Consider the following 16,215-nt stretch of genomic DNA (forward strand, 5'->3'; position numbering starts at 1 on the left):
TGTCATTCCCCAACAGAGCTCTGCGTCATGCCATCACTTGCAGGTGTCATGCCACATGTGTATAAGTTACACTCCCATTGGTTTATCACATTATGTCTGATACATGATCAGATGTCAGAATGTTACTTAGATGGAAGAATTTTTTTTATAATGACTTAAAAGTCAACAAGTTTGTCTACTAAGTCAACAAGTTTGTCTACTGTACACAGAGCTCTGTCCCCTGAAGGCTCCTACTTACACAGTATTCGTGCGTCCAGAACGGATACTAACAGCGGCCCTGGCCGTTCATACGCAGTTTTCGTAATTCAAAACTTGGTTTTCAGTGAAGACGCGCAATGGATAAATGGAAGACGACTTGGAAACAACGCCTTGTGGTGGTGTACATGTGATGTGCTGGTGTACATGTGGTGTGGTGGTGTACATGTGATGTGCTGGTGTACATGTGATGTGCTGGTGTACATGTGATGTGCTGGTGTACATGTGGTGTGCTGGTGTACATGTGGTGTGCTGGTGTACATGTGGTGTGCAGGTGTAGTTGCAGGACACAACAGTTGTAGACATAAATTCGTCGGTAGAGGGCCGCCTTCCGATGCATCGCTGGAAGCAAGAAAACAGCCGCGATTGATAGAGTTTACTGCGTTATGGTGAGCGCTATACAAGAACGGGGTCTATTAGGGGGTCTGGGGCTGGACCCATGCCTGGACCTCAGTAGCTGGGCCTTGCACCTGGACCTCAGTAGCTGGGCCTTGCACCTGGACCACAAGTGTGGGACTCGCACCGCCACAGGATCTGGGACCGCACTTGGTCACACATTCCCCTATTCCCTAGTGCGGGGAATGACCAAGAATGACCTACATTCCCCTCTTCCCCAGTGATGTGGAATGTTATTCCCCCTACAGCGCAGTCGTTCCCAAAGCTAATCCCACAAAGCATCGTGGGTTCTATTGACCATTAACACGTAATGACTAAACGTATTCAACACGTCTTCATTGAAACTAGCAAAAAAGAGCATTTTATAAACATACAATTAATTCATTATCACACAAAATATATGGTGATGATTAAAAGAGGGCGAATTTATAATTAAAAAGATCATTTTTAAATATCGATCGCGACAAGATAATATGTGCAGAAAATACAAAAATCACAGCAAAGACATAAGAACCTAACAGTTTTTCCTAACACAACACGAAAATAACTTGAAGAATACATGACAAACATATTACATGGCCGTACAAAACGCGAGTTTACTACACAATATTTTTCCATGCATTTTCATGAGTAGGCAACAAAACTAAAAACTTTTCCACCAAGTACATGTATTAAAAGAGCAAGCTGTTTATTTAGAATAACAATGTGTTTGTTTTGAAGCTTAGTTCCAGAACAGGCATCATGGAATTAAAGCTAACAATATGGATGTAATAATTGATAAAAATTATGATTTACGTCTCAATCAAGCATCACATCAGCGCAACGATAAGTTCTAAGGATTTCTGCCACACTAGCCTGTGTTATATTCAACGCACGGGTCAATTCAACAGTCCTGCCACATTAGCCTGAGTTATTTATTCAAAGAACAATCCTCGACGCAAGAACAATCATAATAAAATTACTCTAGATCGAAATCCCAGAAAGCAATATATATCTGCCATGAAGGAGCATCATCGATGCCGATACACCATAAGTCTAAACAAACACGATGACTGAGAACAGGAGGCGTTTGATGCACCCCACCCTAGACATGGGCCCAGAAAGTTACAGTGAGCGTCCCACTCTTAACATGGCGCCCAGGAAGTTACAGTGACATGACTCAAGCTGCATGTGCACTGAGTGGTAAGGGCGGGGAAGTAGGATGTCTTTTAAGCGATCGGTGGGGCGGCAGCAACAGTCTGTTGCTCTAGACGGACTCCGCCGTGCAGGAGGGTGTTCGCCGACGCTGGGATAGCTTGGCTTCCTCATAGCACCGGCTCGTTTGAAGCAATTTTCTATAAGAGAGGCCGCAGAAGGGAGACTGATGAGCAACATTCCTGGGTTTTAAAAGAGTCAGAGACGAGCAGGAAGAAAATGTAACGCGTCTGGAGGGCGCGTGTTAGGTGTGGAGATGATCGAGGCCAGCACGGTGAGCCTCAAGAGGCCAGCATGAGAGAAGAGTGGTGGGCCTCACGGTGGACTTATGGTGACTTGAGTGCTTACGCCGGAGACTGACGCTGGGGCGTCAGATGGAAGTTGCATGATTTAGAATTGTGCAAGTGATGGTTTGCGCTGTAGATGATCTTGTTCCACAAGCCTCGATGAGGCCGCAGGCAAAGCCAACAAATGAAAGCTATTTCGGCGTTTTCAATGTGACGCATTGGGCGCATTTAGTGACCACCGTAGCTGGTGAAGCTGAGAAAACATTATTACATATGAGACAGTACAGCTTATAGCAGAACACCTCACGACATGATATCTACTACCTATCCCCATAGAAGGATTCAAGCTACCTAATCTCACACATGCCGCAGGTTTAAGAGCATAGAAGGGAAGCTACGTCACATCACCGTCGAGGCTAATAAGGACTAGGTTGATCCTAAGGACAGCTTAGCCTGCAGTTCTGTGTTGTGGCTAGGCTATTGTTAATACAAATCTGACTTCGATGGAGGAATAAAGACAAGACCTCCGTTATTAATTAAGCGACCAGACTTTATTTTCAAAGATGAACTGTTAATCATCGATGGCATTAAGCAAGTTACAGGCGAGCTCTGGTATGCGTGATGGTGGGTGACGACCGCGGCAACATGAGAGAATGAGAGTGCTGACAGCACGTCATGTTAGGGTCGTTAACGATTATAATCATAATTATTAAATAACATAACAAATCAATAATTAAATACAAAGAGATGAGTCATGAAGAATGTGACTAATAATGCTGTAGGAGGAGCTTGGCGCTGCAACATTCAACAAAGAGACACCAGCAAATATTCAGAAAATTGTTATTATAAAATGATCTTTTTGGAGCGACCAGTGAAGTCTCCAGGCAACTAATAAACTTGGGCTTTAATACGAGAAGAGAAAATAATCTTAAATAAACCAGACCGCTGATTAAATATTTCATATCCTTTGCCGCACTGGAGTGATAACAAAAATCCTATAATTTAACAACCCGAAGGTATACCTATTTTTGTGTTATCTGTAATGTATTCAGACATGAGCGGCATACGCAGAATATTATAATGATGATGAGAAGAAATGATTATTAAGAACATGATGTGATAACTGAAGATACTAGAGAAATAATCACAGAAACTTATCAACAAATAAGAGCAATCGACGTTTGCTGCTGAAGCATAGCACAGCAACTGTTCAACACAGCAACAGGCAACCTCGACTGCCAACATTAGTGATCACTAACAATAATGCAAGATAACTAGACAGTTGACGCAGTTATGTAATTAACTGACATAGATTATAGATAACTAGGGATAGAACGCAGTAACTAAAGATGTCGAGATATACAGGTAATGAACTATACAAGACAAAATGAAGCACACAGACACGCTTCTGTATACAGGCTATACAACATCTGCATACAAGAGATGCTTGCAGACTAAGCAACAGCAACTACAGACAGTCCCAGCACCAGCAACTACAGACAGTGCCAGCACCAGTAACTGCAGACAGTGCCAGCACCAGCAACTGCAGGCAGTCCCAGCACCAGCAACTGCAGACAGTGCCAGCACCAGCAACTGCAGACAGTGCCAGCACCAGCAACTGCAGACAGTCCCAGCACCAGCAACTGCAGACAGTGCCAGCACCAGCAACTGCAGACACTTTGATCTTCATTCAAAAGTCAAAAGAATTGTTTCTTCCCGTTCATTTATTCAGCACAAAGCCAAATAATTCACGGCAAGGCCAAGATATTTAACCCAGAAATAATTCATCACATTGCAAACGAATTTAACTCATAGCCAAGCTGCCTGTCACACGCCATGATAAGGACATTCATTGCTGCAACAAAATATTATTAATATATTTTCAGAAAATTAATATTTTGTTGTGAAAATTAATATATTTTCAGAAAAATACCAGCAAATTGCAAGTTTCTTGCTGTACCCACACCCTGCCCGCCCCAACACTTACATCGCTAGCAATTGTTATTTTTTCTCAGGTGAAGGGGGAACTATTCAAAATATGAACAGGGGAAATAGCGCTAGAGCAGCTAAACTACACAAAATATACAACCAATTCATGATACAAGGAGATGTTGCACACTACACATGTGCATACAGCTGCACATGTGCATACAGCTGCACATGTGCATACAGCTGCACATGTGCATACAGCTACACATGAGCATACAGCTACTCATGAGCACGCCAGGCTCAGTACACAGCAGCAAGTCTCCACACAGAATTACCATACAATAAACATCATCGAGATATAATACATACAAATTCCTACACCATCATTACAAAACGTGATCGTTAATATTAGCCTCGTCACTATCGCCAGTCATTATTAACTTGTTGTCATCATGTGACTGTGATCATGAATGTAATACCTTCAGCTCACTATTCAGTACAAATAAAATTATCAATACATATATTCAGCAAAGATGATCAGTTAAACGGTAACTTAAACTTTGATGCCAGCAGCCGTCACGAGTTCAGCGCAATAATGCACAAGTCTAATAAACAATATATCACAATTACTAACTTCTAAATATTCCCCAGTTGCATTAAATAAATACTTCACCAATGCTTCATTGCAGCAAAATGACACGAGTTCTTTTGAAAAAAGGGCGTAGCAATCTATTCAAACAGAATTGATCCAATCTGGCTTATGTTCAAACGTATAAATGTGTATAGCATTTACGCTGCCACATATATTCCAATGTGGCAGCGCAGCAACCTATACCAATTTAAATATGAATAATATTGGTTAAGCTCCGAACCCAAATCTTCAAGTATTACTTCACCCCTCGCTCGTCCAACTTCCTAAAGTAACACTTCCATTAGATTAACACCCAATCCCCTCTCGTTACAACCACCACATACACGTGTGCCTTCCTCAACGTGACCATATCGCTGCGACTAGTGCATACAGGATATACAGATACAGATTTTGGATGGATACTCCAAAAATAACACATCTCCAACCTCTACACAATACCATTAACGGCCTCAGCAGTTGCATCTCAGCTGCAGCACTATTCATGTAACACGATTCATGTAAGTAAGATCACAAATTTATTCCCAATTTGTTAATTATTACTAACTGCATCACACACGCACATCTTCTGAACTCTTTGGTGGCTTGGCAGACATTTCTGCCAAGGGACATCCCCCTCCAGTCGCCTGATGGACGCCTCTCAGTTGCTTGCCCGCAGACAGTTACAATAAATACCCTTATGGCGGTGTGACCATAAAATCCATAGTCATTGCACCCTGCTATCAATAGAAAAATCTAAATGCTAAGATCATGAAAGTTACTCAGATTTTGGCCTAAACCTAAGCACACTAAAGCTGAGTATGTCTATGCGCTCTGAGTTACAGTGCTACCAAGACCAAAGTGGCTTGGTTATTGATTAAGATCTCTTAATATGTCACTCGTTCTTGATTGTAAATATAAACCAGAAATATGATTAACCTGAATAAGACCAAAAAAATTAATTGGAATGTTTAAACGTTTTCGGAGAATTTTAATCAAATGAAAGAATTCTACTTCCATATTAGTTTTGCTCAACATTTTTACTGATCCGTTTAGGATCACCAGAACAGCGCTGAACAATTTGAAGTTAAATGTGTACATAATCAAATTGAGATAGCATTGATCACAACAAATGTCAAGCAGCTCATGAAGCAGCTCATGTCAAAGTTCAAATCATGAATTGAATGGAGAGACAGTTTTCATTTCCCAACTTATAAAGATAGTTGCGACAGCCCTGTATGGTTGTGTCACGAACAGCAAACACACTCAGCATTCAATTGCTGTCTATGTCTCCAAGGACAAGAAATAGGGACTTCGGGCGATGCAGTCTGATGCTATCATAAAATAGAAGAAATTTAGTGTATTATCTGACCTTAGCAAGGGATAAAAGAGGGGAGAAGGAAGGGTAGGTTAAGGGAAGAAAAGGAAGAGAGCAAGAAGAAAAGAAGTAGATGCGGAGAGAACAAGGTAAAGGCTAAGAAGGTATATCCACCAGTAGAGAGGTAGACAACCTATACGGTAGGAGAAATGAGTCATCAGGAAGACAGTGGTTAGAATTATGGTGGAAGTAATGAGTTGTTTACACCAACAATATTCTGGCAGTTGGAAGGGAGGTTGAGTTTAAAGCAGAGCAGTCAGTACAAAGTGTGAACTGCTTGCTTGTAGCCAGAACATCAAGTTAAAAAACTATTTTGACAATTGGTAATTAGGCAGAAGGGAAAGAAGTATAGGTCAATGAATGCGGAGAATAATGATATTATGACATTATTCTCGTTTGGTGTTGGTGTATGAAGGGCTGCCAGCAGGTGATGCTTCCATTTAAATAGATTGCTCGACCCAAGGCAGTCCACGTATTTATTTATCACGCTACAACGAAGCCTTCAGTTCACAGCAGGATCAGCATACAGATCACTAACTGGATTGCATGACTGGACCCTCCCCACGACACTAGTTTTGTGCTCAGCGGCCGCCAGACTTGGAGTGAGATATGAGCCACTGCAGCGTGATGTCAATGTTGTCCTTCTCTTTGCAGGATATGCTGTAGCAGCAGATCTCGCGGTCCTGGATGGCGGACAGGTTCCTGCCAAGAAAATAGAACTAAGAAAGTAGCTTGGGAACACATTATGGAAAGTTTATTTGGTAATAATGCATGTGAGCAAACACGGGATATATTCATTTGATGAGATCCATTAAATTCATTATGTATATATTGCTAATATACTACAGACATTCTTTCAATGAGGCCCTTTTCGTCAAGGGCATTTGGCAGGTCCCGCTTGTTGCCGAGCACCAGCACAGGGATGCCCGTCAGCTGGGGCTTGTCCAGGAGGTTGTGCAGCTCATTGCGTGACGCTTCTATCTTCTCTGGGTCTGCTGCGTCCACCATGTACCTGTCATGGTATGATGCATTCAATATTAATTGTCACTAAGCTCATATCATACCTTCACTATTTATTTTCACCATGTACCTGTCATGGTATGATGCATTCAATATTAATTGCCACCAAGATCTTATCATAGTTTCACTATTTATTTCCAGCATGTACAAATCATGTTATGATGCATTCACTATTTTTACCAAATAGAGCTTGCTGTGTCATGATGTCTGGTTTCAGAGCAGCTGTAAGGTATGTTTGATTTCAAACAAAAAGCTTTTGCCCAAATTGAATAAACCATAAGTAATTATATTGTTTAACTTTCCAACAGACATGAATGAACCACCTATTTTGAAGAAAATGCAGGTGAATACAATATATTCAGCAATTGAATTTTTATTGATAGAGCAACATAAGGCTATGATCCACAGAGAGGCTAATTTACAGACTGCTTCATGAAATCTGTGCCAAGTTCAGGAAGAAATCAGGAGGCAATATTTGTAGGATCTCTGTGACTCTACTGATTCTGGCAACATGACATTTTCAGGTGGCCAGGTCTTATTGGCTCTGAGTAAACATCAGCCATCTCTTTTCACTTGCTGCTTGATGAGCTTAATCTTATCTAATATAATCTTCTAGGGTGATAATAATTTAAAATTTTATGTCTGTGCTGTGCTTTCCATCACTGCTTTCATTGGAACTGTTAGCCTCTAGGATTGGCACCAAAATTTTTTAAATATATTGTGTGACTAGCAAATGGTTACAAATATTCACAACAAGGAAACTCACAGAATGCCTGGTATACAGTGAAAGGGAAATAAATATTCGTACACTTGAAAAATAGTATTTTATTGTATGTAAGTACACAAACTTAACAGGAAAAGTGATTTAAATTATGTACAGAGACGCATAGTATTCAAAAATACTATCAAAAAAAATTAAATCTCAATGCAACAAAAAACAATGCAACATGTTCACTTTTCGGGTGAAAAAAGTATTCGTACAAAACAATAAATCCGCATTATTTTAATTTAATACTTGGTTGACAAGCCAGTCGCCGGACTTAAATCCGATTGACAATTTGTGGCGGTATTTGAAGATTCAAATTAAGAAAAGGTCCCCAACAAACATTGAGAATCTTAAGGTGGTGTGCCAAGAAGAATGGTATAAAATACCAGTCAGCATCTGCAAATCAATGGTCGAGACGTATAGAAATAGACTGGTGTCTGTTGAGCTGAATAAAGGGTATTCAACCAAGTATTAAATTAAAATAATGCGGATTTATTGTTTTGTACGAATACCTTTTTCACCCCGAAAAGTGAACATGTTGCATTGTTTTTTGTTGCATTGAGATTTAATTTCTTTTGATAGTATTTTTGAATACTATGCGTCTCTATACATAATTTAAATCACTTTTCCTGTTAAGTTTGTGTACTTACATACATTAAAATACGATTTTTCAAGTGTACAAATATTTATTTCCCCCCACTGTATATGCTGATAAATGGAGCATAAGTAAAATAGTGCCTATAATCAATTGATAATTTGATGTCTTACAAAAGTATGTAAGTTGCACAAGTCAAGAAGAATAATGTACACAACTTTCCTTGATCATAACTACTATAGTACAGGAGCAGATATTTTTATTGCTTTGCATTGATTGCACCTTAAATACCTGGAGAAGCAAGAACAAATTCAGAGTATTATCCCATTTACAAGTGGAGTTAGGCCAAACATACTAGTGAAAAAATGACATAGGAACTAGCCTAGCCTTAGCCTGTCTGAGGTATCTTGGCCATAAACTCAGGCCAATAGATCTATTAAGTTACTAATGGTAACTCTACAGAGGGTTAATGATGGGGAAAAACATTACACACTGTATGATAGAACAATCAATAATTTGGACAACCTACAATCTAAAATTAAACAAAACTATCTTTACAGTTTCAAGTGATTCAAAGTATGTAAATTTAATGTAGCAAAAATTAGACTGAATAACAATATAATTTTGTGAAATTTAGCAATTTTGAATTGCTATATTCAACAGTAAAGTTTGAAGGAGGTAAACCAAGGGATTTTTGCACTGACACAATAGCATTGACGCCACGGCAGTATCGCTCCCACATTGAGCGGAAGCGAGGCTGTCCTCCGATGTCCCAGACCTTAATGGTGACGTTTCCTTTTGTTATTTTCCGCATGTTGAATCCCACTGTGGGTATCATGTCCTCGCTGAACTGACCTGACTGAAGAGAGCTCATCGTTAGCCAGAGAATAGATTGCCAAAATGAGAAAACACAATACAAATGCCATGAATATTGAAAAAGAAAAACCAATAAACACCATACTAATGGATAACATATTTGAAGATTGTGCTAACATTCTGAAATTCAAGTTTCCTAGCAACAACATCACAAATATTCAAGAGAAATTAACTGCATTTTTAACAGTTACCTACATGAGGGTAAGCTCAATTGTACTTCATACAACAAGTGACAATGACAGAATACTAATAGATCAGTTTTTCCAGCCACAAGTAGTTCCTTAACCATCATGGGCTTGCTGGCACGCAAGAACCTTTTTTAACTTGCACAACCCCCTCGGTCAACCATTCATTTATCAACTGGAAATAGATGAATGTCTGATTTGCCATGAGCTGAGCTTCCTGAAAGAACGTGTCTTGATCCAAAGCAGAAGCAAAATCTCTAACCACTGCAACTTCATGCCCACTTCATGACAGCTTAGCAGTAAATTTTATATAAATTTTACATTGATTAATTATAAGTCCCCTGCAATTAGAAATTCTAAGAATTCCACTCATTAGTCCCGTTTAGTTAATAGTCAAACTGGGATTTGGATTATTGGAGTAGACCCAAGTGCTGTAAATATTCAATAATGAGTAAAGTAATTGTGGTCACAATATGACAATATATGCATTCATGATATTAATAAAGAGTTTATGTTCTAGTCCACCTTATTCATAACAAGAAGATACCGCAACCTACAACCAAAACAGGGGAAATGTTCATCAAAATATCAACTGAATAAACAAGAATTGGATAAATTTCTGACAGAATGGTTTTTGGCGCATTTTCTCATTTATGGAAAAAAGGCACTATTGTGCACATCATGTCAGTCCGTCACTACATGTCTGCACGCTTTGATAAAATGTGCTCCCTGTCACTCACTGCAGTGGGTACTGATCCTAATTTTCTTTAATTTAATGGTTGTTTCTGGATCATCGTAATAATTTTATTAGTGATTGGAAATTCCTTTAATTTGGTCAGGTTGGAACTGTAGCGTCATGGGTGTTACTTATTTATATTATTTGTGAGCCAAGCTGAGTCTTGGAGTCAGTGTGCCACTCTAGAAGCAATCTTAATTACCAGCATCGCATGGAATTTACGAGCGCGCCGCCCAAATTGGGAGCGCAGCAACATCACCCAACCTTCCATCACAAAAACTCAGTGGTACTGTGGTTACGGATGTAGGTACGTAAGCTAGCAGACCGCCATTTCAGCCCAGCAGCCATTCAGCCAGTCATCCATTTTTTCTTTTTTCTTACATGACCAATCTTGCCTGACCAAGTCACATGGCAATATTAAAAATATATAGCTTCTTATCAACTGTTTAAAGCCAATTAAAATTTTAAATAATACATTTATAACATAACTCCAAAATACAGAATGTTTCATGTGATAAAAAAGTATAAAACAATTTATTTAAATAATTTAAAGAGACGTTACTTAAGAAAGTTCCCACGCTTCTGCTAGTGGGTAAGAGTGTCATGCACACCCACCTTATATGACCTGACTAACCATGGTAAGACTCAGTCACTCACTTCTCTTCAAAATTTAGGAGTCACTGCTTTACACTACATTTCAAAGCAAAGCCCAATATCGAATTGAATAAATTAGAAATGCACTTCAAGTTCAAACACGTACAGTCCATTTGGCTTTGCTTGGCATATGGTATGGTGGCCGGCTGCGCTCACCGCCGCTCACTTTGTTTACATTAGACGAACAGACGACGATTGAACTTGTTTTGAAAGTATATATTTTCTTTTGACCGTCTTATGTCATAACTCATAACAAAAATGCATACTATTGGTATGATTTTAATTTTATGTAGTATCTTATATTATTTTCCAGCATTGTATGGTTATTTTTGTTTAATTAATTATGGATAATTTATTAATCAAACTTTTATTCAATGAGCTTGTCTGTATAAATAGTTACTAGTTATGAAGGGCGTGTTACTAGTTATTACTAGTTACTAGTTATGAAGTTAGGACTTGTCTTAGAAGGGCTGACAATATTTTATTGTTAACATCATGGATGTTTCGACTATATTAACTGATAATCACCATTTTTAAATGACCGCATCAATACTTTTGGGACAAATTTTTACGTCTCAAGTCCCAAACTTTACGACTTTGAACTAAATGGCAATGAAGCTATTTAACCCTTTCCACCCGGCTATATGATGGAAGTTATTTTATGTGTATTTTTTGTGTTAATTACGCTCTATGGACCTCTATTATAGTTTCTATGCTACAAAAATATAAAAAAATCAATTAATATAAAAAATAGTGATCCGGGACTCCAGAGTCCCGTCAGGGCTCGCGATACATGTATTAATCGTATAGCCATCACACGCGATCCCTTGTATTATGCTCCAAGATCTGTAAAATATGCACTTATTAACAATAATAATGTAAAATAAAACACGTTGTGCAGTAAACATTTTTTACTTACAAAATTAACACAAAAAAAATAATAAAATAATAGCTTTTCAGCATAAAAAGTAGCTGATTTTTTTTGCTCTGCTGATACAATTGATACAGTGTAGGAGCTAATTAGATATTTATTATCAGTAAGTATATAGAAAAAATAATCTGAATGAAATAATAATTTATGACGTAGAATAATAACTTTGGCTTATGTGACAAGCTGAGATAAAATCATAACTGAATACATTAGATTTCCTTTATCGCACGCGCATTTGCACGCTTCCCTAGCTACTTGTGAAACTCGCCAAAACAGATTTTTGACGTTGCAACAAATATGAACGCCACATTGAGAACATTTGGATAATGGAAGTGATTCCACTTTATCCAGGGAACAAACTTCACAACGACCACGAATGTTCGTGAACAGGGGCCAGTGATTTCCAGGGATGCTCAACCGCACGGAGTCCGGTGTCGAGAATTTTCCTTTTTTCCTCTTGGCATGATGGGTGCATGAATGTTCTGTATATGCCAGGAGTTCTCATGCTATTTCTTGTCGATATTCCAAGAGGGAAATGGCAGACTGACAATGTTCCTTGTGAATGAGGAAGCTGTTTACGATTGTCATATCTAACAGTCCGAAGAATATGCGATGCCACCATTTCAAGCTCTTCCTATTGATGCCATAGATTTGCCTTAGCATGTCATGCTTATCAACACCCCCCATGTGTTTATTATAATCTTTTGCCACCATTGGACAGGTGACAACCGTTTTTGTGCCAGTTTTGTCCTTCCTTTGCACAGTAGAAGCTTCAACTCCGTGGTAGTTGGAAATGAAATGTACTGGTTTTGTATCCTTCCACTTGTAAACTGTTATTCCTGCAGGAGTACTGCGGTAATCGAAGTTCCCTTGTTTCAACTCTTTATCAGTAGATAACAAGGGGAAGTCTTTGCGAGTTGGACGGATTGTACCACATGCATTTATGTTCATGGTCTTCTAGGTTTCAAGCAGGGGAATAGATGAAAAAAGTTATCGAAATAGAGCTTGTGCAAGCAGTTCTTCAATGAAGCGACAAGAGATGTAACGATGTTGCCACCAAGGCCAAGGTTATTATTGACCATTTCGGCATCTGGCTGCCGCTTTCCACAATAAATGAAAAACTTGTGTATGTATCCAGAGTCATCAGCGAGACACCATAATTTGTATCCTCGCTTTATGGGTTACATTGGGTTGTATTGCTGAAGAGAGCTCCTTCCCTTGAATTTGATCATGGACTCATCCACAGACAATAATTCTAGAGGATTATTTACTGTGGAAAATCGTTCATTTAGTTTTTCAAGATACGGTCTCAATTTGAATAACACGTCGTGCTTATTTTCATTCAGTTTTGCATTGTCGTTTAGATGCAGACATCCTAGAATTTCAACGAAACGGTCACGAGACATTGCTGCTTGAATGATAGGTACACCCATATCTTGAGATGAGGACCAATAATGTCAGAGCTGATTTCTTCTATTGTAGCCCATCACAATGTTGATTCCAATGAATACTTTTATTTCGTTTTTTGTCACAGAAGCAGGCTTCCCCTTTTGTACACTTTTCAAATTAGTCTAGAAGTGAATCATATCAAGAAGATCCTCATCAAAAATGCAAAAAACATCGAGGGCGCATGCAAATTCATGATTTAGTTTGGGATGCGCGACAAACTCATGGACAATTGATTTTTCTTCTTTTTTTCTCCATTTTCGTGGATGTACACCTATCACAGGAGTCTCAGAAGCTGCATCAGTTGTTATAATCTCCGCTTGTTCATCCAATTCAACGATAATGGGTTCATCTTCGGCTTCCGCATCTAATCAGTACACGATATGAATGGTTTCTGTGGGGTCTTGATCATCAGGCTCAATCAGTCAATGTCGGTATCTTCGTGAATGTCAGTATCAATTTCGTCCTACAGATGAAGTATTTCATCGGCTTCCAATGACCGATTGGCCATGTTTCAGGAAGAAGTGCTCAAGTCTGAAAATAAAATAAGTTACAACATAAAAGTGCCGTGGTGTAAAAAAATGAATACGAAATCGATGGGAGCAGTAAGAATTGGAATTCTCAGTAGTATTCCTACCTAGTAACACAAACGACACGCGACTCCTACTGGGACTATCAGGTCCCGGTTCTCCTGGCGGGACTTGCAGGTCGTTTTCATAATTTCTATTTTTTACATCAAAAACAGTCTTCCAAATACATTTATTTGTTATATTTCGTTAGAATATAAATTTTTACACAAAATAAAACAAAAAGTAACTAAATCCATGTTGAATATAAACAGTTATGATTAAATATTCTGAGAGAAAAAGGAAACTTACTGTCATTCTCAGCCGGCTGATGCAATTGCCTTAGAAATCTCACTGGGTGAGCCGGTTGCCAATTAGTAATTTTCTTGAGGTGTATAAACGAACGTAGAAGTCCCGTTAGGTGCCTGGACCTAAAATTCCTTGTTGCATGTATTTTAGAGCGTGAAACTTGAGGCGGGACTTGTGAGTCCCGTCAGTGGGGAAAGGGTTAATACCAATACGGCCCTGCTCTTTGCAGGCGTTTTCAGATTTATTTTTTTGTCTGCACCGTTCTCACGTAACACTACCGACCGCATCTCTGCTCACGTCTCGGACAATTTTACGGCCAGTCTCCAAGGAATGTCTTCAAATTCAAGGAACAACGAACATCACCCAAAATAATGAATGCAGCTTGACGAAACAAGGTACATGTATTCATTAGGACCTAACCAAGATTCTCAGCTTGTAAATGTTTTTTTTTCATTTAATTTTCATTCGTGAGTTATACAGCAAAACGAGCTGAAATTCGCAGCGACCAGGAAATTTCTTTTAAGCTACAGAACAGATTTGAACGAAACTTGGAATATTCATACCTAACTGTGCAATGGTGGTGTTTTGTATCCTAGCAATTTTTTTCGATTTGCCTTAGGTCTCAAGTTTTTCCATAACACCTTCATATGTGAGTCATAACCGAAATTTGCAGTGACTAAGAAATTTCTTCTATGATGCTTAGCTCTGAGTATATAATGCTATATAGACGTCTGCGTGGGGACCTCATTGAAGTATACAAGTATACTCATGGTTTATACAAGGTCCCCGAAGGATTACTAGAATTTGAAACAAGAACTAACACCAGGGGCCACGGCTATAAACTAAAAAAACTGCGCAGCAACTTCTCCAAATGCCAACATTTATTTTCCCTTCAAATCACTGATAAATTATGTGGAACAGCCTCTCCAATGTTGGCGCTCCAGGTATGAATGCGTTCACAAACAGACTAGTTAAAGCTATGGAAAAATATATGTTCACATTTGTAATGCCTAGCACCATATCGAACCCGGTGGAAGTCTAGTAGCTATTTCAAACTTTTGTCAGTCATGAAAAGATCCGGTCAAATGACACGATTTTAGATCTTTTGTGAACAAGGCACGCAAAATAAAAGAATCGGCGACAGGCCTACACTCCAGCGCCAAGATCACTATGTTATGTCATGTTATGTTATGAATTTGATATTGAATTTGACGAAGAGTAGGCAGCCCAGTAGTAGGTGGCCCAGTGGTTAAATTGAAGCAGTGAGTTGCGTTTTCGAGACCTCAACAAGCTGTGAATGTTCTGCAATGTTAAGAATCGGTAACAGGCCTATGACCCAATAAATGCTGATACCGCTATATTATATTATGTTGTATTATATATACTCAGCATGATCATACTACATTCTCAGCATGATTATGCTATATAGGTACTCAGCATGATCATGCTTTTGAGAAAATCATCATTTCGAGAAAATTATTCCAAGACGCACGAGTCTATACTATATATTTAATACTATTACGTAAAGTCTAAAGGCTTTATCTATAAATGAAGCGGTAGCACTGTAGCGGCAAAACCTCGTATCGCTACTTAAATATGTCGCGGGCGCTACCGCTACAATTGCTTAAATGTAGTGCCGCTATCGCTACCGCCACATGTAACGCGCTACCGTAAAATGGGGTAACTTAGACCGGCGGGGTAACTTAGACCACTTTTCGTTTTTTAACAAAAACCCCCACAACTCAAAAACTATTTGACATAGAAAAATTCTGTCAATGGGCATTAAAGGCCTAATACTGAGGCTACATAACACAATAGAAAGATTTGAAAAGNGCAGTGTATTTCAGTGGTTCCCTGTTAAGCCAGAATTGGAAATCTGAGGTCAGGAGCATAAGCAACCTTTGTGATTGTTCTCAACTGTGCTGAAAATTCACCTCTTTACCGAGTGCAACTGATTGCTATTTTTATCTTGCTAAGTGTTTAGCCCAAGCAAGTGCAAGTGTTTATTCTTGGTGCGGTGTCAGTTAATCACAAGTTGCGCAAGCTGTGAACTGGTGGACCCAG

The 16,215-nt window shown here is 39.0% G+C and overlaps 1 protein-coding gene across 1 annotated transcript; it reads right to left on the minus strand.

Annotated features, from left to right (window-relative positions):
- Positions 1 to 616: 616 nt before the first annotated feature.
- On the minus strand, positions 617 to 9,307 carry LOC108680303 (ADP-ribosylation factor-like protein 8B-A; the record flags this gene model as incomplete). The annotated part of the gene is given in 3 exon segments (XM_018169105.2): positions 617 to 6,769; positions 6,918 to 7,079; positions 9,153 to 9,307. Coding segments are annotated over 3 exon segments (438 nt in total), but the record flags the coding sequence as incomplete, so codon positions are not given.
- Positions 9,308 to 16,215: the final 6,908 nt, after the last annotated feature.

This window comes from Hyalella azteca, unplaced genomic scaffold (assembly GCF_000764305.2).
Source record: "Hyalella azteca isolate HAZT.00-mixed unplaced genomic scaffold, Hazt_2.0.2 contig17235, whole genome shotgun sequence".
NCBI lineage: Eukaryota > Metazoa > Arthropoda > Malacostraca > Amphipoda > Hyalellidae > Hyalella > Hyalella azteca.